General features: G+C 42.3%; 1 protein-coding gene across 2 annotated transcripts in view; it reads left to right on the forward strand.

Annotated features, from left to right (window-relative positions):
• LOC110491848 (MORN repeat-containing protein 1) overlaps positions 1-27,500 on the forward strand; it is an 82,689-nt gene that overhangs the window by 34,822 nt on the left and 20,367 nt on the right. For both annotated transcript variants that reach the window (XM_021565656.3, XM_021565657.3), the window contains 2 exons: positions 10,557-10,699; positions 10,969-11,045. In XM_021565656.3, the coding sequence (XP_021421331.3) occupies positions 10,557-10,699; positions 10,969-11,045 (220 nt within the window). The remainder of the gene's footprint in view (positions 1-10,556; positions 10,700-10,968; positions 11,046-27,500) is intronic.

The raw sequence follows: 27,500 nt of genomic DNA on the forward strand, positions 1-27,500 counted from the left end.
CTGGCAACAGCTCTGGTGGGCATTCCTGCAGTCAGGATGCCAAATGCACACTCCCTCAACTTGAGACATCAAGTTGTATTAGTCACATGTGCCAAATACAACTGGTGTAGTAGACCTTACAGTGAAATGCTTTCTTACATGCCCCTAACCAACAATGCAGTTTAAAAAATACAAATAAAAGTAACAAATAATTACACAGCAGCAGTAAAATAACAATAGTGAGGCTATATACAGGGGTACCGGTACAGAGTCAATGTGCGGGGGCACCGGTTAGCTGAGGTAATTGAGGTAATTTGTACATGTATGTAGAGTTATTAAAGTGACTATGCATAGATAATAACAGAGTAGCAGAATATTGACCTGTTTAAAGGTCTTACTCACATCGGCTGCGGAGAGCGTGATCACACAGTCGTCCAGAACAGCTGATGCGCTCATGCATGTTTCAGTGTTATTTGCCTCGAAGCGAGCATAGAAGTAGTTTAGCTTGTCTGGTAGGCTCGTGTCACTGGGCAACTCTCGGTTGGGCTTCCCTTTGTAGTCTAATGGTTTGCAAGCCCTGCCACATCTGACGAGTGTCGGAGCCGTTCTTAGTCCTGTATTCGATCTTAGTCCTGTATTGACACTTTGCCTGTTTTGATGGTTTGTCGGAGGGCATAGCAGGATTTCTTATAAGCTTCCAGGTTAGAGTCCCGCTCCTTGGAAGCGGCAGCTCTACCCTTTAGCTCAGTGCGGATTTTGCCTGTAATCCATAGCTTCTGGTCGGGGTATGTACGTACGGTCACTGTGGGGGCGACGTCATCGATGCACTTATTGATGAAGCCAATGACCGATGTGGTGTACTCCTCAATGCTATCGGAAGAATCCCGGAACATATTCCAGCCCGTGCTAGCAAAGCAGTCCTATAGTATAGCATCTGCTTCATCTGACCACTTTCTTATTGACCGAGTCACTGCTGCTTCCTGCTTAAATTGTTGCTTGTAAGCAGGAATCAGGATGATAGAATTATGGTCAGATTTGCCTAAATGAGTGTGAGGGAGAGCTTTGTACGCTTCTCTGTGTGTGGAGTAAAGGTGGTCTAACATGCTGATAGACATTTGGTAAAACAGATTTAAGTTTCCATGCATTAAAGTCCCCGGCCACTAGGAGTGCGTTTTGGATGAGCGTTATTCTGTTTGCTTATGGCGGAATACAGCTCATTGAGTTCCTTACATATATGTATAGCAGCAACATTATGTACAAAATAAGTAAAATAATTACTTGCAAAAAATGAAAATGCAATCGGTTAGGCGCACGTAAAACGTCAGCCATCTTCTCCGGCGCTGCCTCTCACATCTGTGGCGTTGTGTGACAGAACTCCACATTTTAGAGTGGCCTTTTATTTTCCCCAGCACAAGGTGCACCTGTGTAATGATCATGCTGTTTAATCAGCTTTTTGATATGCCACACCTGTCAGGTAATGGATTATCTTGGTAAAGGAGGCTGGGAAAAGACAGGAGCAGACAGGACAAATGCTGGTAAGCTTGACAAACAAGACAACTGGCAACAGACACACAGAACACAGGTATAAGTACACGGGATAATGGAGAAGATGGGCAACACCTGGAGGGGGGTGGAGACGAGCACAAAGACAGGTGAAACTGATCAGGGTGTGACAACTTTACATGTTGCATTTATATTTTTGTTAAGTGTAGCACCTCGGCCTACATTATGGAGTCTTAAAGGAGACCTGGGTAAGGACAAACTGTCATAAAAATTAAATATTAAATATGCATTAAATATGCTTTTTAGATACAGCCTTATTCTAAACAGCATTAAATAAATCATTTTCCTCATCAATCTACACACAATACCCCATAATGACTAAGCAAAAACAGTTTATTTTATGTTTGTGAATGTATTAAAAATAAAAACCTGATATTACATTTACATAAGTATTCAGATTCTTTACCCAGTACTTTGTTGAAGCACCTTTGGCAGCGATTACAGCCTCAAGTCTCCTTGGGTATGACGCTACAAGCTTTGCACACCGGTATTTGGGGAGTTTCTCCCATTCTTCTCTGCAGAATCTCTCAAGCACAGTCAGGTTGGATGGGGAGCATCGCTGCACAGTTATTTCCAGGTCTCTCCAGAGATGTTAGATCGGGTTCAAGTCTGGGCTCTGGCTGGGCCACTCAAGGACATTCAGAGACTTGTCCCGAAGCCACTCCTGCGTTGTCTTGGCTGTGTGCTTAGGGTCGTTGTCCTGTTGGAAGGTGAACCTTCACCTCCGGTTCAGTCTTCAGTGCCTTTCAGTTCACTTTTAGAAACACGAGTTTGGCCAGAGTCTGTGACTTAAGGCTCATGCGATGGTGCCTGGAAATCAGGCCAGCATCGGAGAATACCATATCCGCCCTTGTTGAGACACTGAGGATGCTCAACACCCTTCAGGTGACTCTTGCCAGGCTGGGCAGAGTGGTTGGCCTGAAGGTTTTTAGGCATATAACTTTCCAGATTCTAGAATGATTCTTTAGTTGTGGACACTACATCACCTCACTCCCGTTCTTGCTCTTGGTCCTCCTCATCTTTGTCACCTTGATTATGCACTTGTTTTATCAGTTTCTTTCTGAAAACTCCATAACAGTAGCTCAAGCAAGGGTTTATAGCAGCACACAAGTAGCCTACAAATGCATGCTGGGCTGGTCATGCCTTGAGCTCGTGAAGTGAGCGGTACTGGAGCGAAATTGAAGCTGGCGAGAAGGCCTCACTCCAGTCAAATTGGGCATGCTCCGCTCACGTACTTGGATCAATTGAAAGGGCTGATCATCACCATTTGTGCTCCACTCATCATTCATTATGGTTACAAAGTAAATGCTCAAACTAAAATTGAAAACTAAAAGGGTTTCGTGTGGCTCAGTTGGTCGAGCATGGCGCTTGCAACGCCAGGGTTCGATTCCCACGAGGGACCAGTATGAACAATTATGAACATATACAGTGCCTTGCGAAAGTATTCGGCCCCCTTGAACTTTGCGACCTTTTGCCACATTCAGGCTTCAAACATAAAGATATAAAACTGTATTTTTTTGTGAAGAATCAACAACAAGTGGGACACAATCATAAAGTGGAACGACATTTATTGGATATTTCAAACTTTTTTAACAAATCAAAAACTGAAAAATTGGGCGTGCAAAATTATTCAGCCCCTTTACTTTCAGTGCAGCAAACTCTCTCCAGAAGTTCAGTGAGGATCTCTGAATGATCCAATGTTGACCTAAATGACTAATGATGATAAATACAATCCACCTGTGTGTAATCAAGTCTCCGTATAAATGCACCTGCACTGTGATAGTCTCAGAGGTCCGTTAAAAGCGCAGAGAGCATCATGAAGAACAAGGAACACACCAGGCAGGTCCGAGATACTGTTGTGAAGAAGTTTAAAGCCGGATTTGGATACAAAAAGATTTCCCAAGCTTTAAACATCCCAAGGAGCACTGTGCAAGCGATAATATTGAAATGGAAGGAGTATCAGACCACTGCAAATCTACCAAGACCTGGCCGTCCCTCTAAACTTTCAGCTCATACAAGGAGAAGACTGATCAGAGATGCAGCCAAGAGGCCCATGATCACTCTGGATGAACTGCAGAGATCTACAGCTGAGGTGGGAGACTCTGTCCATAGGACAACAATCAGTCGTATATTGCACAAATCTGGCCTTTATGGAAGAGTGGCAAGAAGAAAGCCATTTCTTAAAGATATCCATAAAAAGTGTCGTTTAAAGTTTGCCACAAGCCACCTGGGAGACACATCAAACATGTGGAAGAAGGTGCTCTGGTCAGATGAAACCAAAACTTTACTTTTTGGCAACAATGCAAAACGATATGTTTGGCGTAAAAGCAACACAGCTGAACACACCATCCCCACTGTCAAACATGGTGGTGGCAGCATCATGGTTTGGGCCTGCTTTTCTTCAGCAGGGACAGGGAAGATGGTTAAAATTGATGGGAAGATGGATGGAGCCAAATACAGGACCATTCTGGAAGAAAACCTGATGGAGTCTGCAAAAGACCTGAGACTGGGACGGAGATTTGTCTTCCAACAAGACAATGATCCAAAACATAAAGCAAAATCTACAATGGAATGGTTCAAAAATAAACATATCCAGGTGTTAGAATGGCCAAGTCAAAGTCCAGACCTGAATCCAATCGAGAATCTGTGGAAAGAACTGAAAACTGCTGTTCACAAATGCTCTCCATCCAACCTCACTGAGCTCGAGCGGTTTAGCAAGGAGGAATGGGAAAGAATTTCAGTCTCTCGATGTGCAAAACTGATAGAGACATACCCCAAGCGACTTACAGCTGTAATCGCAGCAAAAGGTGGCGCTACAAAGTATTAACTTAAGGGGACAGAATAATTATGCACGCCCAATTTTTCAGTTTTTGATTTGTTAAAAAAGTTTGAAATATCCAATAAATGTCATTCCACTTCATGATTGTGTCCCACTTGTTGTTGATTCTTCACAAAAAAATACAGTTTTATATTTTTATGTTTGAAGCCTGAAATGTGGCAAAAGGTCGCAAAGTTCAAGGGGGCCGAATACTTTCGCAAGGCACTGTATGCTTTCACTACTGTAAGTCAGAGCGTCTGCTAAAATGTAAAATCCAAATGCCCGTTTCATGCATAATCCCTGTCAAAACGCATCAAAAATTGGATTTCTCGTCCACATCCATATTCCCTTCAATTATTGACAAAACTGGTTGCATTGTGTAAGGGACAACATGCACACATGCTGAGCTGTCCTGCACCAACACTCTTATTTACTTAAGTTAATGAGAAAGCCCGGCAATTAGAGAGGCAGGCTCAGGCATATTCTGTGCTGTGATTTGCAGCTTGTCACTCCGGCATGTTAATTGGCTGTAGCACAGCACACACACACCCAGACACAGGCATTAAACCTGAGGGGAGTTGGTAAAACAAGGCCTCGGATTTGAAACACAGGGACCATATGCTCCATGTCAATCCCTTTACGGCTAAGGACAAAACTGGTGCACGGCAGGGAATGCTTGATTTGAAAATGAATGGGCTGTGTTTTCCCCCACTTCAAGTCCAGGTAGTAGATAACGGACCTTATCAGATATGTAGTTGGTGCTGTATATTAACTAATTTGTGTGGGTTCTAACTTGAACAATTATTTTGTAAGTTTACAATTGTACAATTTATGCTCTCTGCATATAAAATCCACGAAGGCTGCCGGAAAGTCCCGAATGCAAGATGGTAATTTCTGTGATTCGCACGGTGGAGGAATATATTGCCTGTAGCCTACTGTACATGGCAAGCTGGTCCTCACCCAGTGGCTGTGAGGATTTTTCTACAATATTCACAACATATTGACACAATTACAATATTTATAGAATTTCATCAATTTACATGTGTAAGAAGTTATGAGTGAACATTAGCAAGCCAGCAGCAGATGAAACAGAAAGTGAATTCTATCCTGTTCCTCTCCACGGTTTTAGCTTGTCTATCACTGTCTGACTGGATAGGTTTAGGATATTTACTAGCCCATACCAGTGACAAACATAGTTATGTTATCGACATATGGCAGTACACAAACAAAATCTAGCTCACTTATTTTGATAGCTAGAAGGATAGCCACAAATTCATTCAGAAATGGTGGAAGAGGATAGCTAGCTATAGCAAGCTAATGTTATCTGCTTCAACAAGAAGCAACTGACCACATTGATCCTAAAATATACAATCCACCCCTACAAAGAAAGCATGGCTCTGGGGCTTCTCCGAAATGCTATCCGATCCACGATCAGATCCATGGCCCGAAAGATTACATTTCAGTTTAGCCCGCACTCAGAAGGCCGTATAGAAAACTCCCCCAGAGCCACAGAACGACCGAATTATCGCAACTTGCAGCCACCACAAACACATGAAAAACTCTGGTTTCCATATTCCATTCCTAAAATCTGTTGGACTGTAGGCAATATATTTGAGATGCCCTAGCCCATAGCAGATATAGCAGAATACAATTATGCTGGAGGTCTCCATCCACCCGCGTGGATCCATCTGACGAACCATCCACACACACACACACACACACACACACAGAGCCCGAGTACAGACAGCCAGCAGCTCCCAAAACACAATTCACGGTGAGCTCCAGAAATTAACTTTCCAGATTGACCAAAATCCACAATCCACACCTCCAAAGAAAGCCTGGCTGCTGGGCTTCTCTGAAATGCTGCTTGCATTTACCCGGTTTACTTCCATGCCAGTGACAATGCTCAGTCTCTGCTAGTGCTACTGGCTGTTTGAGATGTTTTAGAAGCCACGTTAATGGTAGGGACAGCATCTACTTTGAGAAGCAACTTCTTGCTGAAGCCTTCCTTCCATTACTGATAGCTGTGGAATTTCTCAGGAATTAGATTTGGCTCGCAGATTGACGAGGAGACGTCCAATTCACCCACCTCATTCTCACAAATGTATCCCACGTTTTTACTACGTTTTTCATTCACCATGTGACGCTGACTGCAGGGCGTTGTGGGATTGTTTCCGAAGTTAGAGCTGATTTGAAGTAAACCTCAGTTTGTCATTTGGAAATGTTTTTTTGGGGTGCTCTAAGTTACTATTATGCATTTCTGGCATTGGGAAATAAGTGCTATACTGCCTTTGCAGCCACAACGTCACTCCTCCCCCTCCTCCCACTTTTACTGATGTTCCTCTGGCTGTGGATGAGGAGACCTTGCAGTTAGAGCGCAGCTAATTTAATTAAATATATGTGTGTCCTTGTTGCTAGTGCAATGGGAGGTGCCCGGCAGATCTTGATTGAGTCGTGCATGCAGACCAAACTGTTGGATTTTTAGGGTTCATGGTTTATGGGTTTGTCTGAATTTAAAAGTAAAACCCCAGCTGTTTATACCTCTGTATTTTGACCAATCAGTCTTTGTCTAACCTTTTAAAGGGGAAGGTATTGCATGAACATTTTGAGAAGATACCTTTTAATGGATCCTTTTCCAACATGAGTTGTCAGTCTAGCTGAATAGGTGTTTTATTATCACAGGCAGGTTTTTGGTGACTGACTGTCTTGAAGGCTCTTCTCTGGCAAAACAGCTCGGTGCGATAGTCCTTCACCTGGCTTTCATCTTAGGTTTCAGTGTTATTAAAAGTGACACCTTGATGTAGAGGTCACGACCCTAATTGCTTACATTTGAACTGAACCGTTACAGGACCTGCTGGGCTCTCACACCCAAACAATCTGACAGCAGCCAGAGTATACAACCACACTAAAAACAATGTTTTGAAAAGAGAGTTGAGTCGCAATAGCCTGTCAGTACAAGGACGGATGTTGGAGAATGGATTGCACTGGTTTTGGAGCTATTGACTGACTGTTGACTGAAGAAAAGGAAGAGGTTAGAGACAGCAGTTTGGTGACATAAGGGATGACAAGACCGCACAGCATAATTAGAGCAATAGAGGTGCCGTGCTCTGAGTGAATGTCGAATTTCTAAGTTGATAATTTACTATATGATAATTGGAATGTGTGTATTGACAACAAAATGATCTCACACACTCATCCATTACAGATGATGGTTTACCTCCAATGTATTATGCTTTTAATCATCCCTTTACATTTAACTTTCATGACTTATTCAACTTCAGTAACAGCAAGTAATGACAGTTCAGTAGAGAAACTACTTATCAAGATGACATGGCAGTTCACCTGAAGTAAGCCTGCCTGTCCTTTATATGCCTGTTTTGTTCTGACTTGACTTGATGTGGAAGGTCATTTTATGAAGCCCTTTCAACCCCCCTTGTAACTCTCTATTGAAGTCATATTAAAGAACTTACAGTACAAAGTGAGACATTTTCACCCATGTAGCTATTCTCCAAGTAGGCATTTTATTTGTTGCTGTTCCTGGAAAAAGTAGGCCATGCGGAGGCTTGTGCAATTTTCTGTTATCAGAATGAACAACTTTTCGGTCACAAATATTCAGTGGTTACATTACTCTATTGAAGTTATATAAAATAACTTATGGGACGTAGACTTTGGTCATGAATATTCAGTGGTTACATTACTCTATTGAAGTCATATAAAATAACTTATGGGACGTAGACTTTGGTCATGAATATTCAGTGGTTACATTACTCTATTGAAGTCATATAAAATAACTTATGGGCCATAGACTGATACTTTTTACCGGAACAGTAAAAAGTAAGCGTAGGCATATGCAATTTTCTATTATCAAAACAAACAACTTTTTGGTCATGAATATTGTTCCGTGGTTGGAAAAAGAGTCCATGAGGTGAAATTATGGCCTTTTTCAATGCTTTGGATAAAGGAAGAGCAGTGTCGGAATCTGGATATGATTTTATCTTCCAGTATATCAGAATATAACCTTTGTGTAAAAGACAAAATATTTTTAGTGACAAGTCAAATGGTTCACTTTCTCACTAAAAGGGCAACTTCCCAAACACTCTTCAAGGCATCTTCCCCAGTATTTGTTGACGGAACGCTTGAATTGAGGGTGGTGAGGATTTGTTGTATTTCAGACATCAAAGAGCAATGAGCATGACAGCTGCAAATTGGTGGTGGGTGAGAATTTAGTATATATTAAAAAAATTGCAGCTAAATCTGTCTACTTGGGCTGGTTATATTCAGAGTGGCTGACACAGACGTGAGTAATATTTAACTGTAAACCTAATTTCAAATGATTAAATCCAGCTTGCTAGGTCGATAAAGCCAATCAATTTTCTCTGAGGAGAATGCCCACCTCTTATGTGATGACTAGCCCATGAAATGGGATATAATCACAGCTAATGCTCAAAAGTGTTATGTCTGAACAGTATGTTTTTTTACAGGCACTAATGTACTCCATTGTGCTGCTTCTGTAAACTCTTAATTACTCCTTCTCTCCTACCTTTCTAGATTTTATCTCTCATTTTCCTCTAGTTTACTTACTCCTTTCTCACCTTCTCTCTAACTCAATTGTTCTCTCCGTACCTATTCTTTCATCCCTGATTCTTGGCAACAACCCTGTATTTACCCCCTTTCTCTCTCCCTTCCATTATCCTCTCTCCCTCCCTTTCCCCACACTCCCGCCCCTCTTCCCTCAGTGTCCTCTCTACCCCTCTCTCCTCCTCAGCCCCTTTCTCTCTCCCTTCCATTATCCTCTCGTCTCTCTCTTTCCCCTCACTCACGCTCCCTTTCTCGGTCTGCCTCTTCCCTCAGTGTTCACTCTCCTGGGGTGCAGGAGAGTATGCTAATTAGCCGCTGGCTGCGCAGTGCCGGGAGGTCAAACGATCCTAGCCAGCAGCCTACCACCCTGCATCCCACGGATGGCTTGCCTCTGAAGCTAAGTAGGGTTGGTCCAGGTCAGTCCCTGGATGGGAGACCAGATGCTGCTGGAAGTGGTGTTGGAGGGACAGTAGGGGGCACTCTTTCCTCTGGTCTAAGGAGATCCCAGGGCAGTGAAGTGGATATTGCGCTGTGTAGGGTGCTGTCTTTCGGATTGGACATTAAACATCTGTCCTTACTCTGTGGTCATTAAAAATCCCATGGCACTTATCGTAAGAGTAGGGATGATTAACTCTGGTGTCATGACTAAATTCCCAACCTGGCCCCATTCCATCATGGCCACCTAATCATCCCCCTCATTCCTTAATTGGTGTATATCACTCCTCACCTCTGTAGCTAATGTGTGGTGAGTGTTCTGGCACAAGAAAACGGTCGCTGTGCATCATCCAGGTGGTGGATGAGGTGCATTTTCCCCCTACTATGTAAAGTGCTTTGAGTATCTCGGTTGGTAGAAAAGCGCTATATAAATCCAATCAGTAGTAAACTCATGGGATGTGTTTTGCATCCATATTAGGATATCATCAGTTGTCGTACATGTGGGCTAGCATCATGTAACAACATTAATGTTGGCTCACTTGATGTTATTTGCTGAAGATACTTGTGGTCTTCTATATCTGGAGATGCAGCCCCTATTTTAGCATCAACCCCATCAAGGTAAATCCTATTTTTCTCTGCGAAATGGTATCCTCTTGAGTTCTTTTCTTTTCTTAAAAACAACTGCAAATTGCACTAATGAGCTATTTCCCTCCCTTTGTGCTTTTGTGCCTTATTGTACAGTACCAATGGTTCCACTCCACCACTCTCAGTGAGCTAGCTAGCTGAAGTCATCGCTATTTCAGCGTCGGGTGCATTAAGTAAATGAGCCTCTCGACCAGAGAAAGCGCTGCCTGAGCACTGCCAGAAAAGGGCTCTCATCCACTTAACGCTTCCTTAAATGATGCCATACGGAGTCACCGTGCCTGTGGTTTCCAGGGAGACGCAATACCAAAAAGTGAAAGGAAAATAAATAACAGCCTGACTAAGACAAAGTATAAGGCAGACTTGTGCTGTAGCGTTTCACTTGAACTGTTCAGCTACAATGAATTATAATATACTAGAAAAAGAACAGAAGGATTATAAAAATGATGTCACATAGCGTATTCAATTGGTTTATGCTATTTGTGTCTTACGGTTTCCGTCTGCTTTTGTACAAAACAATATATACATCCCCCAATCACAGGACTCTTTGCTGGACAAGAGGAGGACTCCACTCCTCCTCCAGCCAATCAGAGGGTGGAAGAAGGCCAAGTTAAGTTCAAAAATCTACTGTTGGCCCCTCCCCCTCATGACTTCATCCCTTATCAGCTGATGGATGAGTTGAAGGTGAATGATTTTACTATGACCTTTCTCACAAAGTATTGTCTAACTTTCAATCAAAGTCAGACAGCCACATATTAGGAATTAGTTGTAAATGATCCGTTGCATAATTATTTTTGAATAATCTGAGGTGTTCATTTTGGGGGGTAGATAATCATTAACCACAGCTTGCACTGTTATTGCAGTTCTTTATGTGACCAAGTGTAGTTGTCTCTATACTTATGTAAAGTGTTAATGATCAAGATGATTCATTTCTATGATATTTTTGTTCACAGAGAAACATCAAGAAGCCGTCCAACAGAGCACCAACTGATAGACCGGTCCTCTCCCAGGACAAGAACTCAGAGCGCAGGTATGTACCACACACACAATGAATTTGCATTGGGACAATAAAATATCACACGTGGACATCTGGAGAAAACACCGACTGTGCAATTTGCACTGACGGTGACAGAGTTTTCCCAATATCTCGCCACATGGAAGCTTTTCAGTGAAGGCACCTGGGCTGGCCACCAATTCGGGGCCTTTTGAGAAGTGTGACTTGGTCCCAAACATTTTTGATTTTGTGATATTTTAACATGGTCATAATGACAAAAAAAACAAACAAAAGAAAACACGTTTTCCAATCTCAAGAGGTTAAATAACAAAATGACCACAGTAATTGCATATTAAATGGCAAAAAAAAGTAACAGGGTTGACCGTGACGGGGTCAATGATTTCTTCTTAAATATGCCTTGTGACAGGGGGAATGCAAGCTTCACCCCAAAAAATGTCATTAGTAAACTATTTCTAGCCTTTCTGTCTATGGGTAACAGGGTTGATGTGTTATGCTCGACCCGCTTAGTTTTCCTCCACAAAACACCAGAAAATTGCTAAAAAGAATAGTAACAGCTCACCTGCTTTTACTCTATGGTTTGACTACATGTTAAATGTTTCTTTTGAAAGGAATAGTTTTACCATATTAAAACCAGAGTTCAGTTCACGGAACAGGGTTGACCTTAAAATGAGGGACAGATGTAAATGAATCACTAATCAATATGAAATAAATAATAATCTTCAGAAATGACTGTCAAAGCAACAGAAAAACTAGGGTTTTACGATGATGGTGAAACTTGGAGAAATGTGTGAATTAAGTGGATTGATGGATGGACATGTCAAAATGCATATTCATATTAAAAATACGATTTATTGAATTCTCTACTAATATCAAAGGGACTCATTTCATGGAATGACCCACATCTCTACGCATGCAAGTGTTTTGACATTGTTTGACGGTTTAGACACATCAGCACCCGAAACAGACAAACAGTATTTATGTAGCATGTTATTTGGCAGCAAAGAACCAACAGAGCCGTCTGATTATCCTTTGTGCACTCAGCATTTAGTGTAATCGAACAATTAGTTGTACACCATGACCAGCTTGTTTTTTCACCCACTCTGTAGTGCTAGCATTTCAAAATGGTGGATTTAAGGTAATTGCGGCACACTCACCTGCAGCTACTTAATGGAATCATGTACTGTAGGGACAGATGGCTGGGGCTACTGGATAGGGAACGTGCATCATTAACTCAATTAGCCTGCCAATGGAGGTTGAGGAGGCCTTTGTGCGCTCTCTCCCGCAGATTTGACACTAATACACAATACATTTTCATTTCTCCAACTCCCCATCCCTTCATCCCGCCCACTTCTCTTTGTTGTCCCTCCTTCCTGTGTTCCACCATCTGCACATACTTTGAGAGCTGTGCAAGCCATTGGGGCACCAGCTCCTCTTTGACTGACAATAAAAACATGTTATTTTTTTTTACTAGTTTTTTTGGAAGAGCAAAATTCTATTGTTTTCAGCTGAAACACAATGCCTAGAGCTTATCCATGATGTTGCACAACGATTGAAGTTAATAAGTCATCGTTTTAGTCAAATTATGATATATTTGGGCGTGAAGTGGGAAATCCGAAGGGCTAATACTTTTCAGTTTCTTTTCAGGGCTGGGGTTTATTTGAATGTTACCACCCACCAGCATGGCATTGTTTATTAATCAGAAACAGCTGCAAAGTTATTCTTCTTCGCTACTGAGTTTAGCCGAACAGTCTTGTGTCTACTTGGTCTCCTGAGCCATGGAACAGATACAAATATGGGGTGCAAATGTATGTTTTTGCACCTCTCCATTTTTGTCAATTTTCACTTATGTTTGAGCTTTTCTGTATTAAAAACATATATATGTATATATATCTGACCATTTTACAAATGGTATAATTGCGTAATATGTTTGCATTTTGCAACCCTGCTCCCCCCGTCGCTCCATGATTGCTGGTTTTGACCACTAAATTCCCACTTCATTACACACTTTACTACTTTGATTGGTGCAGCTAGAAACCACAGTGTCTATCTTATAATGAACAGGCGCACACGCAGAAGAACATTTGGTATTGATGTTTCATGTCCAATGCGCTCATGGTGTTGTTACATGGTATTTGCAACGTGCAAAGTCATTGTAGTCTTATCATTTCACTTCCCTTTGAGAACCATGAGCAAGGACTGACTTGGCTTTGCTGTACCGAAGCCTGCCAGCAGCCTACCTACCAAAGGTTGCACCGTGTCCATTGCAATGTAGAAAAACGTATGTCTGTTATACAAGATACCCAAGGTAACAATAGATGACGAAGACAAAGATACTGGTTTCCATTTGTGGTGAAGTCTTCACTAAATGCTTATGACAAATCCAGCTCCAGAAGCAGCATAGCCAGCTGGCTAATCTTTTAAATACGGTGTAGTTTAAAAAACAAAACATCAACAACCGATAACGTTAGCTAGCTAGATAAGGTTAGGAATAACAGCTGTCAGTTCCCTGTTTGTTTATGTTTCTGGACTCCACGTGGAAATCACCATTATCGGAGGTGGAACATAAACGAGCATTTCCGCTCTAGGGCATGAATTAAGTTGAAATAGGGGTGCCTTTTTAAGTTTTAATGTCACATGCGCAATTACAGTGAAATGCCTTTCCTGCAAAGTCAAAACCCAACAATGGAGTAATCCATAACAATGTGTTACTAGAAAGAAAGAAAAACACAAGAAATAAGAATATTGAATACACAAAGTAATTAGCTATGCATACTGTATACAGAAAATATTTAAAAAGTCAGATCCAATTCCATATTTACATGTGCAGGCATACTGGAGGCATACTGGAGGGTTAGAGGTAGATATGTAAGGGGACAGGCTATAAGATAAACAGTAGCAACAGTTTTCATGTGAGTGGGTGTGTAGAGTCTGTATAAATGTATGTGCATATTATGTGTGAGCAAATTATGGAGTGAGTGTTTGTGTGTTGGTGTGACAGTGTGTGCGAGTGTATAGGGCCCTGTGAGTGTGCAGAGATTAAAGGTAAACTCAGTCTGTGTAGCTATTTATTAGTTGTATTGATAGGCGGTAGAAGACGTTCAAGAGCCTGTTGGTGTCGGACTTGATTCACCGGGACCGGCAGCAGAGAAAATAGTCTTTGGCTTGGGTGGTTGGGGTCTTTGACGATTTTCTGGGTCTTCTTTTCACATCACCTGATATAGAGGTCCTGGATTGCAGGGTGCTCTGCCCCAGTGATGTGCTGGGCTGTCCGCACAACACTCTGTAGTGCCATGCGGTCGAGGGCGGTGCTGTTGCCATACCAATAGATGCTTGGTTTGACATTTCCCACCGGGGTTGAGAATTGCGAAAGATGCCCCTTACTGGTTTGTTTTGGTCTGATCATATATTCTTCCCTAGTGGAATGCACCCAATTAGCTAGCTCGATCAAATAGTGACTAGTATCAAGGAAATACACATTCCTACCGATTTATGAACATGTGATTTGAAACCAGATATTTTCTTTTACATTTTCTTCCCCATTTTGCTAAATTATCTTTGTGTCTAAGCTAGTCAACTCAAATACAATTACGAGTGGTTCTTTTGAGAGAGGAAAAATCACTTATGCTTTCCCCCAAAGGAATGCGGTGTGAAATGTCTTCATTCATCATGTTGTTATGAAGTCCATTAATGTACTCATTTAGAAACCCGGCAGTGAGTGCCCTCTTTTGTATACCTTTTATTTTTCTAGGTAGGTTGACTGAAAGTGCATTCTCTCAACAGCAAGAGGACGCAGAAGCTGGTAGTGATTTAGTGGCTATGGTAGTACGAGTTGCCAGGTTGCAAACTTTGAACATTCTTCATTGAGAAACACAACTTTCATGCACTTTATCCATTGACATTACTGCAAATATCGACATCCTTAGATCTCAAGGATACAGTTACATTTGGTTTGCAGAGATTGCGTTCCCATTTAGTGCTAGATGTTTTTCTGATAGTACATCTGTAGGCCTGATGTCAGACCATGTTCATTCGGGACAAATCACTAAATTTAAATACCATGTTTTAAACAACAGAAACCAATGCATTTCAAACAAATGCCTTTTTTATGCCATTTGTAACCAGACTTGACCAGGTTGAGCGGTAGAAGTACTGGGAAAGACAGCCTGTTTAAGTATTTGTATGAGGGGAAAAACACATTTACTGAGATTGTCCTACATTCATCTCTTCCCCAAATGAATATCCCAAGAGGTTCAAGTCCCTCATGTCAACAACAATGTGTGAGCAAAGGCGAAGGACCTCCATGTAGACCCCACACAGATAGGCATTCACTGCTTTATCCTGCCTATTCTTCCTTATGTAATTCAAGTGTAAATTTACCACTGGCTCCTATGTAGAGTATTTTTGCGCCTATTGTCTAAGCCTAGTCAAGTGAGATGGCTCCCTCTTAATCATTGATCCAATTAATTTGGACAACCTTGTCCCTCTCTCCCTAGAAGAAAGGACAGCACTGAAAGAACACTGTTACAAAAGGAGTGACTTCATACCGACCAACTTTTTGGATTGACACCGGTGCCAAAACGGCGCCAGGTCACTATTATAGGGGATGAAGTTATAGAACTTTGGAATGAGAGAGTGGAATCACTGAAAGAGCTAAACATGTCTCTATGCCAAATAAATGTTCTCAATTATTCAACTAACTCAAACAACCCCAATGGACTTTTTTTTTTACAGCATACTTTCCTACAATGTATTGAAGGGCAGAGCTTAGAATCCTGTCATATTAGCCACGTTTTCTGTGGACACCTGGCATTTCTATGCACCATTCTTAACTCCCTCCACAAGGGAAACATTGAGTTTCTCTACAGTAGGTCCAGACGTGTATGAATCTGTTTGTTCCATTAACCAACAGACCCAGAGAGTATGATGTTCAAGGTTTTTTACTCTATTCAGCATAAATCATGCAGCCAAATTAAAAGACTTCTCAGCAGTTGGGGGGAAAAGTACTGAACCAATGCTTTAATGCTCATAGATTTGTTGTTGTTTGTGTGCAAGTTAAGTTCTGACTCAATTCATGTCAGATGATTTTGGTTCCTAATGTGTTTCTCAAAATATTACATTATCTAAGGAACAAATACGCATGATATTCTTGTATTTGAAGAAACATAGAATGATCCATTTCTGACAAACGGACGTTTTCCTCTCGCAAAGACACGACGGTAATTGGAATATGTTCTGGGACTCCGCCGATAGCATCGAGCTAAGCACTTCCTTCATTGGCTTCATTAGGAAATGCATAGCCAACATTGTCCCCACAGTGAAGGTTTGCTGCTGTCCCAATCAAAAGCCAAAATGTAAGGGCCTCCCGAGTGGCACAGCGGTCTAAGGCACTGCAGTGCTTGAGGTGTCACTACAGATCCAGGTTTGATCCCGGGCTGTGTCACAGCCAGCCGCGACCCGAAGACCCATGAGGCGACGCACCCTTTGGCCCAGCATCGTCCGGGTTAGGGGATGTCCTTGTCCTATCGCGCTCTAGTGACTCCTGTGGTGGGCCTGGCGCATGCATGCTGACACGGTCGCCAGTTGTACGGTGTTTCCTCTGACACATTGGTGCGGCTGGCTTCCGGGTTAAACAAGCAGTGTGTCATGAAGCAGTGCAAAGGAGTGTGCACATGCAACTCTTCTGTGTTGAGCGCTTAACCTCTGGGATATGTGGGACGCTAGCGTCCCACCTGGCCAAAAGCCAGTGAAAATGCAGAGCGCCAAATTCAAATTACTATAAAACTTCAAATCATAAAACTTTAAATCAAACTTTCATGAAATCACACATGTAAGATACCAAATTAAAGCTACTCGTGTTGTGAATCCAGCACATGCAAATCTTCTGTGTTGAGCGTTTAACCTCTGGTTAAACGCTCAACACAGATGTCAGATTTCAAAAAGGCTTTTCGGCGAAAGCAAAATATGCTATTATCTGAGAGTAGCACCTCCATAAACAAAGAGAGAAAACATATTTCAACCCTGCAGGCGCGACACAAAACACAGAAATAAAAATAAATCATGCCTTACCTTTGACGAGCTTCTTTCGTTGGCACTCCAATATGTCCCATAAGCATCACAAATGGTCCTTTTGTTCGATTAATTCCGTCAATATTTATCCAAAATGTTAATTTATTTGGCGTGTTTGATCCAGAAAAACACTGGTTCCAACTTGCTACAAAATATCTCAAAAGTTACCTGTAAACTTTGCCAAAACATTTCAAACTACTTTTGTAATACAACTTTAGGTATTTTTTAAAGTAAATAATCGATCAAATTGAAGACGGGATGATCTGTGTTCAATACAGGAAGAAATCAAACTGACGCTACCTTTCTGGTCACGCGCCTCTAACAAACGTACACTTGAAGTGACCCTCGGTTTGAACAGGGCTACTTCTTCATTACACAAAGGAAAAACCTCAACCAATTTCTAAAGACTGGTGACATCCAGTGGAAGCGGTAGGAACTGCAAGAAGGTCCCTTAGAAATCTGGATTCCCAATGAAAACTTATATTATACTCACAGACATGATTCAAACAGTTTTAGAAACTTCAGAGTGTTTTCTATCCAAATCTACTAATAATATGCATATCTTCTGGGGATGAGTAGCCGGCAGTTGAATTTGGGCATGCATTTCATCCGGACGTGAAAATTACTGTCCCCTGTCACCAAGAAGTTAACAAAGTGCTCATTTGAAACAGGTCCTCCTATATGCCTAGTATAGTTATTTATGCAACTTTAGTTGTGATACAAACCTTAGGCAATATGTTTTGAGTTCTAATACATTCTAAGGCTGCATGATGCAACTCTTTTGGGGTGGCAGGTACAGTGCCTTGCGAAAGTATTCGGCCCCCTTGAACTTTGCGACCTTTTGCCACATTTCAGGCTTCAAACATAAATATATAAAACTGTATTTTTTTGTGAAGAATCAACAACAAGTGGGACACAATCATGAAGTGGAACAACATTTATTGGATATTTCAAACTTTTTTAACAAATCAAACACTGAAAAATTGGGCGTGCAAAATTATTCAGCCCCTTTACTTTCAGTGCAGCCAACTCTCTCCAGAAGTTCAGTGAGGATCTCTGAATGATCCAATGTTGACCTAAATGACTAATGATGATAAATACAATCCACCTGTGTGTAATCAAGTCTCCGTATAAATGCACCTGCACTGTGATAGTCTCAGAGGTCCGTTAAAAGCGCAGAGAGCATCATGAAGAACAAGGAACACACCAGCTTTAAACATCCCAAGGAGCACTGTGCAAGCGATAATATTGAAATGGAAGGAGTATCAGACCACTGCAAATCTACCAAGACCTGGCCGTCCCTCTAAACTTTCAGCTCATACAAGGAGAAGACTGATCAGAGATGCAGCCAAGAGGCCCATGATCACTCTGGATGAACTGCAGAGATCTACAGCTGAGGTGGGAGACTCTGTCCATAGGACAACAATCAGTCGTATATTGCACAAATCTGGCCTTTATGGAAGAGTGGCAAGAAGAAAGCCATTTCTTAAAGATATCCATAAAAAGTGTTGTTTAAAGTTTGCCACAAGCCACCTGGGAGACACACCAAACATGTGGAAGAAGGTGCTCTGGTCAGATGAAACCAAAATTGAACTTTTTGGCAACAATGCAAAATGTTATGTTTGGCATAAAAGCAACACAGCTGAACACACCATCCCCACTGTCAAACATGGTGGTGGCAGCGTCATGGTTTGGGCCTGCTTTTCTTCAGCAGGGACAGGGAAGATGGTTAAAATTGATGGGAAGATGGATGGAGCCAAATACAGGACCATTCTGGAAGAAAACCTGATGGAGTCTGCAAAAGACCTGAGACTGGGACGGAGATTTGTCTTCCAACAAGACAATGATCCAAAACATAAAGCAACATCTACAATGGAATGGTTCAAAAATAAACATATCCAGGTGTTAGAATGGCCAAGTCAAAGTCCAGACCTGAATCCAATCGAGAATCTGTGGAAAGAACTGAAAACTGCTGTTCACAAATGCTCTCCATCCAACCTCACTGAGCTCGAGCTGTTTTGCAAGGAGGAATGGGAAAAAATGTCACTCTCTCGATGTGCAAAACTGATAGAGACATACCCCAAGCAACTTACAGCTGTAATTGCAGCAAAAGGTGGCGCTACAAAGTATTAACTTAAGGGGGCTGAATAATTTTGCATGCCCAATTTTTCAGTTTTTGTTAAAAAAGTTTGAAATATCCAATAAATGTCGTTCCACTTCATGATTGTGTCCCACTTGTTGTTGATTCTTCACAAAAAAATACAGTTTTATATCTTTATGTTTGAAGCCTGAAATGTGGCAAAGGGTCGCAAAGTTCAAGGGGGCCGAATACTTTCGCAAGGCACTGTATATGTGGAATTATTTTCATACACACAAAAAATCATCCGTAGCCTGCACTCGAAAAGCTAATGGAGGAAGCTCTTCCCACGTTTACATTTAAAAAAAAAAAAAATCTAATAATATGCCAGCCAAGTAAGCTACGCCAGTTCTAAAGCGAAGCAATGTGCTTAGTATTAGGAAAGTTAAGAAATAAATATATTAGGCCTTAGCCTGAGCCTTGATAAGACCCAGATGCAAACCCAGGAGGCAGATAGTACGAGTCTGAGTTTATTATAGTTCAAGGGGCAGGCAAAAGGTCAGTCAAGGAAGGGTCGTAATCCAAATTAGAGTCAGGCAGGTACAGGACGGCAGGCAGGATCAGGACAGGCAGGTCAGAATTGGGAAGACTAAGAAAAACTAGCGCATAGGGAACATGGGAACACGCTGGTAGGACTTGACGGGACAAGACGAACTGGTAACAGACAAACAGAAAACCAGGTGTAAATACACAGGGGATAAAGAGGGGAGATGGGAGACACCTGGTGGGTGGTGGAGACCAGCACAAAGACAGGTGAAACAGATCAGGGTGTGCCAGGCCTAGCCTATAGAAAGCTGATGGGTCACCGGTTGTAAAGCAGATTAATGTGCTTAATATTAAGAATTGAGCAATAAATATAGCAGCACCGGAAAGCTGGGGTCCTCTTTTAAATAGTGTCCAGTTAAAACTCTGTTTTCTCATGTAAATGTGCTTATATGGGCTTATAGGAACATGTTTCACTACTAGGTTCTGTAGGCTATGAGCTCTGCAGTCCCTTCAGTTGTGATACAAACCTTATCAAAACATATAGACCTATGGGCTAGGCTACGTGGTGCATGCGACTATGATTTGAAAAGAATTGCAAAAAAATGCATATGCTGTTTCTTGCCTGAGACTGCAAGTGCTAATATTCTCACCCGTTAGACTTTTCTTAATTTGATCTTGTCTTTACATATACTAAATAATATACAGTACTAGTCAAAAGTTTGGACACCTACTCATTCAACAGTTTCTTTATTTTTACAATTTTCTACATTGTAGAATAATAGTGAAGACATCAAAACTTTGAAATAACCCATATGGAATCATGTAGTAACCAAAACAGCGTTAAACAATTCAACATACAGTGCCTTGCGAAAGTATTCGGCCCCCTTGAACTTTGCGACCTTTTGCCACATTTCAGGCTTCAAACATAAAGATATAAAACTATTTTTTTGTGAAGAATCAACAAGAAGTGGGACACAATCATGAAGTGGAACGACATTTATTGGATATTTCAAACTTTTTTAACAAATCAAAAACTGAAAAATTGGGCGTGCAAAATTATTCAGCCCCTTTAAGTTAGTACTTTGTAGCGCCACCTTTTGCTGCGATTACAGCTGTAAGTCGCTTGGGGTATGTCTCTATCAGTTTTGCACATCGAGAGACTGACATTTTTTCCCATTCCTCCTTGCAAAACAGCTCAAGCTCAGTGAGGTTGGATGGAGAGCATTTGTGAACAACAGTTTTCAGTTCTTTCCACAGATTCTCGATTGGATTCAGGTCTGGACTTTGACTTGGCCATTCTAACACCTGGATATGTTTATTTTTAAACCAATCCATTGTAGATTTTGCTTTATGTTTTGGATCATTGTCTTGTTGGAAGACAAATCTCCATCCCAGTCTCAGGTCTTTTGCAGACTCCATCAGGTTTTCTTCCAGAATGGTCCTGTATTTGGCTCCATCCATCTTCCCATCAATTTTAACCATCTTCCCTGTCCCTGCTGAAGAAAAGCAGGCCCAAACCATGATGCTGCCACCACCATGTTTGACAGTGGGGATGGTGTGTTCAGCTGTGTTGCTTTTATGCCAAACATAACGTTTTGCATTGTTGCCAAAAAGTTCAATTTTGGTTTCATCTGACCCGAGCACCTTCTTCCACATGTTTGGTGTGTCTCCCAGGTGGCTTGTGGCAAACTTTAAACAACACTTTTTATGGATATCTTTAAGAAATGGCTTTCTTCTTGCCACTCTTCCATAAAGGCCAGATTTGTGCAATATACGACTGATTGTTGTCCTATGGACAGAGTCTCCCACCTCAGCTGTAGATCTCTGCAGTTCATCCAGAGTGATCATGGGCCTCTTGGCTGCATCTCTGATCAGTCTTCTCCTTGTATGAGCTGAAAGTTTAGAGGGACGGCCAGGTCTTGGTAGATTTGCAGTGGTCTGATACTCCTTCCATTTCAATATTATCGCTTGCACAGTGCTCCTTGGGATGTTTAAAGCTTGGGAAATCTTTTTGTATCCAAATCCGGCTTTAAACTTCTTCACAACAGTATCTCGGACCTGCCTGGTGTGTTCCTTGTTCTTCATGATGCTCTCTGCGCTTTTAACGGACCTCTGAGACTATCACAGTGCAGGTGCATTTATACGGAGACTTGATTACACACAGGTGGATTATATTTATCATCCTTTGTCATTTAGGTCAACATTGGATCATTCAGAGATCCTCACTGAACTTCTGGAGAGAGTTTGCTGCACTGAAAGTAAAGGGGCTGAATAATTTTGCACGCCCAATTCTTCAGTTTTTGATTTGTTAAAAAAGTTGGAAATATCCAATAAATGTTGTTCCACTTCATGATTGTGTCCCACTTGTTGTTGATTCTTCACAAAAAAATACAGTTTTATATCTTTATGTTGAAGCCTGAAATGTGGCAAAAGGTCGCAAAGTTCAAGGGGGCCGAATACTTTCGCAAGGCACTGTATATTTGAGATTCTTCAAAGTAGTCACCCTTTGCCTTGATGACAGCTTTGCACATGCTTGGCATTCTCTCAACCAGCTTCATGAGGTAGTCACCTGAAATGCATTTCAATTAACAGGTATGCCTTGTTAAAAGTCAATTTGTGGAATTTCTTTCCTTCTTAACGTGTTTGTGACAAGGTAGGGGTGGTATACAGAAGATAGCCCTATTTGGTAAAAGACCAAGTCCATATTATGGCAAGAACAGCTCAAATAAGCAAAAAGAGGTGACAGTTCATCATTACTTTAGGATATGAAGGTCAGTCAATCTGGAACATTTCAAGAACTTTAAACATTTCTTCAAGTGCAGTTGCCAAAACCATCAAGCACTATGATGAAACTGTCGCTCTTGAGGACTGCCACAGGAATGGAAAGGCCCAGAGTTACCTCTGCTGCAGAGGATAAGTTCATTAGAGTTATCAGCCTCAGAAATTGCAACCCAAATAAATGCTTCACAGAGTTCAAGTAACAGATGCATCTCAACATCAACTGTTCAGAGGAGACTGCATGAATCAGGCCTTCGTGGTCAAATTTCTGCAAAGAAACCACTACTAAATGACACCAATAATAAGAGGAAGAGATTTGCATGGGCTAAGAAACACGAGCAATGGACATTAGACCGGTGGAAATCTGTCCAAATTTGAGATTTTTGGTTCCAACCGCGATGTATTTGTGAGATGTTGAGTAGGTGAACGGACGATCTCCGAGGCACACTTAACCAGCATGGCTACCACAGCGATACGCCATTGCATCTGGTTTGCGCTTAGTCCCACTATCATTTGCTTTTCAACAGGACAATGACACAACACACCTCCAGGCTGTGTAAGGGCTATTTGACCAAGAAGGAGAGTGATGGAGTGCTGCATCAGATGACCTGGCCTCGACCTCAACCCAATTGAGATGGTTTGGGATGAGTTGGACCGCAGAGTGAAGGAAAAGCAGCCAACAAGTGCTCAGCATATTTGGGAACTCCTTCAAGACTGTTGGAAAAGCATTCCAGGTGAAGCTGTTTGAGAGAATGCCAAGAGTATGCAAAGCTTTCAACAAGGCAAAGGGTGGCTACTTTGAAGAATCTTAAATATAAAATATATTTTGATTTGTATAACACTTTGGTTACAACATGATTCCAAAAGGTTTATTTCCTAGTTTTGATGTCGTCACTATTATTCTACAATGTTGAAAATAGTAAAAAATAAAATAAAAATCCCTTGAATGAGTGTGTCCAAACTTTTTTGGCTGGTACTGTATGTGTGGAATTTGTTTTGATTTAGAATGGGCCATTATCATGCACTTGTCGTAACAAGAGCAGGGGAAAAATGACATGTCATGCGTATGCACTTGAATAGCGAATGGAAGACACTTTTCCGGTTACTCTTCATGCCAGGCAGGTAGGATACCCCAGTTGTAAAGCGAAGCAATGTGCATAATATTAGGAAAGTTGATCAATAAATATCTTAGGCCTAGCCTATAGAAAGCTGATGGTCTCCTCCTCTTTTTAATAGAGGCCATCAAAACTATTTACTCACAGAATTGTATAGTATAGCCTAAAGAAATGTTGTGCAACTTGGGCTTATATGAACTCTTATTTCATTCCATGCATCAACCAGCTATGAGGAGCTGGCTCTCGCTGTGCATCAGGTGAACCTATTCTGATCAAACTCTGAATGCCAGGGCTCTCATGAAGTGTTTGATTCGATTTTGGATTGCATTTGAATTGATGTTAGAGTGATTAGAGGGACAATAGAGTGTTGAGTACCAGACCATTAGCAACTGGCTGTTAGCAAGTTTGGTAGGCTATTAATAGCCATCAGCGACATCAGAGCCCAGTTTTGGAGAAGTTAGTAAGGCCGCGGGGCAGGGCGGAATTCCAGGGCATGTTCTTAGAGCGTGCGCAAAACAGCTGGCAGGCATATTCATGGTCATTTTCAACTTCTCCTTGTCAAAGTTTGTAATTCCCACATCTCAAGCGGACCCCCATCGTTCCTGTTCCCAAGAACTCTAAGGCTAACTGCCACAATGACTACCACCCTGCAAATCGAATCAATGTTATTTGTCGCATACACATGGTTAGCAGATGCGAGTGTAGCGAAATGCTTGTTCTTCTAGTTCCGACAGTGCAGTAATATCTAACAAGTAATGCAACCATTCCCCAACAACTACCTAATACACACAAATCTAAAGGTGTAAATGAGAATATGTACATGTAAGTATATGGATGAGCAATGGCCGAGCGGCAAGGTGCAGTAGATGTTATAAAATACAGTATGTGTACATGTGATGTAAGATATGTAAACATTATTAAAGTGGCATTGTATAAAGTGACTAGTGATCCATTTATTCAAGTGGCCAGTGATTGGGTTTCAATGTAGGCAGCAGCCTCTCTGAGTTAGTGATTGCTGTTTAGCAGTCTGATGGCCTTGAGATAGAAGCTGTTTTTCAGTCTCTCGATCCCAGCTTTGATGCACCTGTACTGACCTTGCCTTATGGATGGTAGTGGTGTGAACAGGCAGTGGCTTGGGTAGTTGATGTCCTTGATGATCTTTTTGGCCTTCCTGTGTAATCGGGTGTTGTTGGTCAGTTTCTTCAACAGATGATCAGGTCTATATAATTATCAAACATATATTAGTAATGGAAAGGAAACACAGACACTTTGTTTAAGTATTAAAAGTATCCTTTAGTAATACAATAATAGGCAGAAGTTGGTACAGAGTACAGTAACTTATAGCCTCCCCAGTTCCCCTTGCCTGACTTTCCCTGGCAACAACATTTTAATACATCTAACCACCCCCTGACAGCAGCAACCATCTTGTCAGCAGTTAAAAGCTCAGAAGTGGGTTTGACCGAAACTTGACCTTTCATCACAAGTATAGGGTCATAACAAGGTGAATGAGTCTAAGCATTCTCTGACAGGTGGCTGTTTTCATCAGTCCTGCGGCAGCCTTGTGTTCTCAGAAAACCAGTCGTATTCTCAGAACCTCAGATAGCCATGGTGGGGCCCAGACAGGAGGAGTCTGAGCTTCTGATGGTGTCTGAAGGGCACAACACACACACAGAGGTCTCCTGAGAGGGGACATAACCGTTTATCATAACACAATTTATTACCCCTTTAAAAGGTATAAGGTCTTGGTTTAATCCCTTCAGTATCATGGAGGGTAGGTAGTTTGCCCCGGTGATGCGTTGTGCAGACCGGACCACCGTCTGGAGAGCCTTGCGGTTGAGGGCGGTGCAGTTGCAGTACCAGGCTGTGATGCACAATCGAGACCATCCTGTCGAGCTGTATCTGTAAAAGTTTGTCAGGGTTTTGGATGACAAGACACATTTCTTCAGCCTCCTAAGGTTGAAGAGGTGCTGTTGCACCTTCTTCACCGCACTGTCTGTGTGGGTGGACCATTTCAGTTTGTCTGTGGTGTACGATGAGGAACTTAAAACGTTCTACCTTCTCCACTGCTGTCCCTCTGCTGTTTCCTGAAGTCCACAATCATCTTCTTTGTTTTGTTGATGTTGAGTGAGATGTTGTTTTCCTGACACCATACTCCGAGTGCCCTCACCTCCTCCCTGTAGGCTGTCTTGTCATTGTTAGTAATCAAGTCTACTACTGTTGTGTTGTCTGCAAACATGATGATTGAGTTGGAGGCGTGCTTGGCCACGCAGTCGTGGGGGAACAGGGAGTACAGGAGGGGGCTGAGCACGCCCCCTTGTGCGTGACCCCAGTGTTGAGGGTCAGCGAAGTGGTGATGTTGTTTCCGGTTGTGGCCGGTAAGGTGGAGGTGATATGACCCTTGACCAGTTTCTCAAAGCACTTCATGATGACCGAAGTGAGTGCTACGGGGCGGTAGTCATTTAGTTCAGTTATCTTTGCCTTCTTGGGTACAGCAACAATGGTAGCCATCTTGAAGCATGTGGGGACAACTGCCTTTGATAGGGAGTGATTTTGAATATGTCCGTAAACACACCAGCTAGCTGGTCTGCGCATGCTTTGAGGACGCAGCTAGGGATGCCGTCTGGGCCAGTAGCCTTGCGAGGGTTAACACGATAAAATGTTTTACTCACATCAGCCACACAGAGAGTGAGGGGGGGGCAGTTTTTTAGCGGGCCGCAAGGGTGGCACTTTATTATCATCAAAGTGGGCAAAGAAGGTGTTTAGTTTGTCTGGAAGTGTGACGTCAGTGTCCGGGACATAGCTGATTGGGGGAGGGTGGGGGAGGGCTTTGGACTTGCGTTCCTGTATGTTCTTATGACTACACCATGAGTCGTTAATCATGAAGCATAAGCCCCCGCCCTTCCTCTTCCCAGAGAGGTGTTTATCTCTGTCGGCGCGTTGCATGGAGAAGCCTGGTGGCTGAACCGATTCCGACAACATATCCCAAGAGAGCCATGATTCCGTGAAACAGAGAATGTTACAATCTCTGATGTCTCTCTGGAAGGCAACCCTTGCTCGAATTTTGTCTACCTTGTTGTCAAGAGACTGGACATTGGCTAGTAGTATACTCGGGAGCGGTGGGCGATGTGCACGTCTACGGAGCCTGACCAGGTGGCCGCTTCATCTGCCCCTTCTGTGGCGCTGTTGTTTTGTGTCGACTACTGGAATTAGATCCATTGTCCTGGGTGGTGGTCCGAACAGAGGATCCGCTTCGGGAAGGTCTTATTCCTGGCCGTAATGTTGATAAGTTGACATTGCTCTTATATTGTTCTTCCCGGCTGTATGTAATAAGACTTAAGATGTCCTGGGGTAACAATGTAAGAAATAATACATAAAAAAATAAATTCCTAAGAACTTGAATCGAGGCGACCATCTCTGTCGGTGCTATCTTGGGCTTCGCCATCTAGCACTCACATTTGTAATCATGAAATGCTTTGAAAGCTGGTTATGACACTCCATCATCCCAGACAATCTAGACCCACTCAAATTTGCATACTGCACCAACAGATCCATAGACGATGCAATCTCAATTGGGAGGGAGGGAGGAGGGGAGGTCGTCAGTGACCTGGCAATGTGGTGCCAGGACAACATACTCTCCCTCAATGTCAGTAAGGCCAAGGAGCTGATTGTGGGGGGTGTGGACAGCCTAGTACATCACTGGGGCAAAGCTCCCTTCTATCCAGCCACCCAAGCTATAGACTCTTCAATTTGCTTCCGCACGGCAAGCGGTACCGGCGCATCAAGTCTGACACCAACAGGCTGCTGAACAGTTTCTATCCACAAGCCATAACATGCTGAATAGACGCGCATGCGAGCCTCCACGTGTGCCATTGCATTACCACCACAAAC

The sequence above is a fragment of the Oncorhynchus mykiss genome, chromosome 16 (genome assembly GCF_057628025.1).
Source record: "Oncorhynchus mykiss isolate SJ-2025 chromosome 16, ASM5762802v1, whole genome shotgun sequence".
Taxonomy (NCBI): Eukaryota; Metazoa; Chordata; class Actinopteri; order Salmoniformes; family Salmonidae; genus Oncorhynchus; species Oncorhynchus mykiss.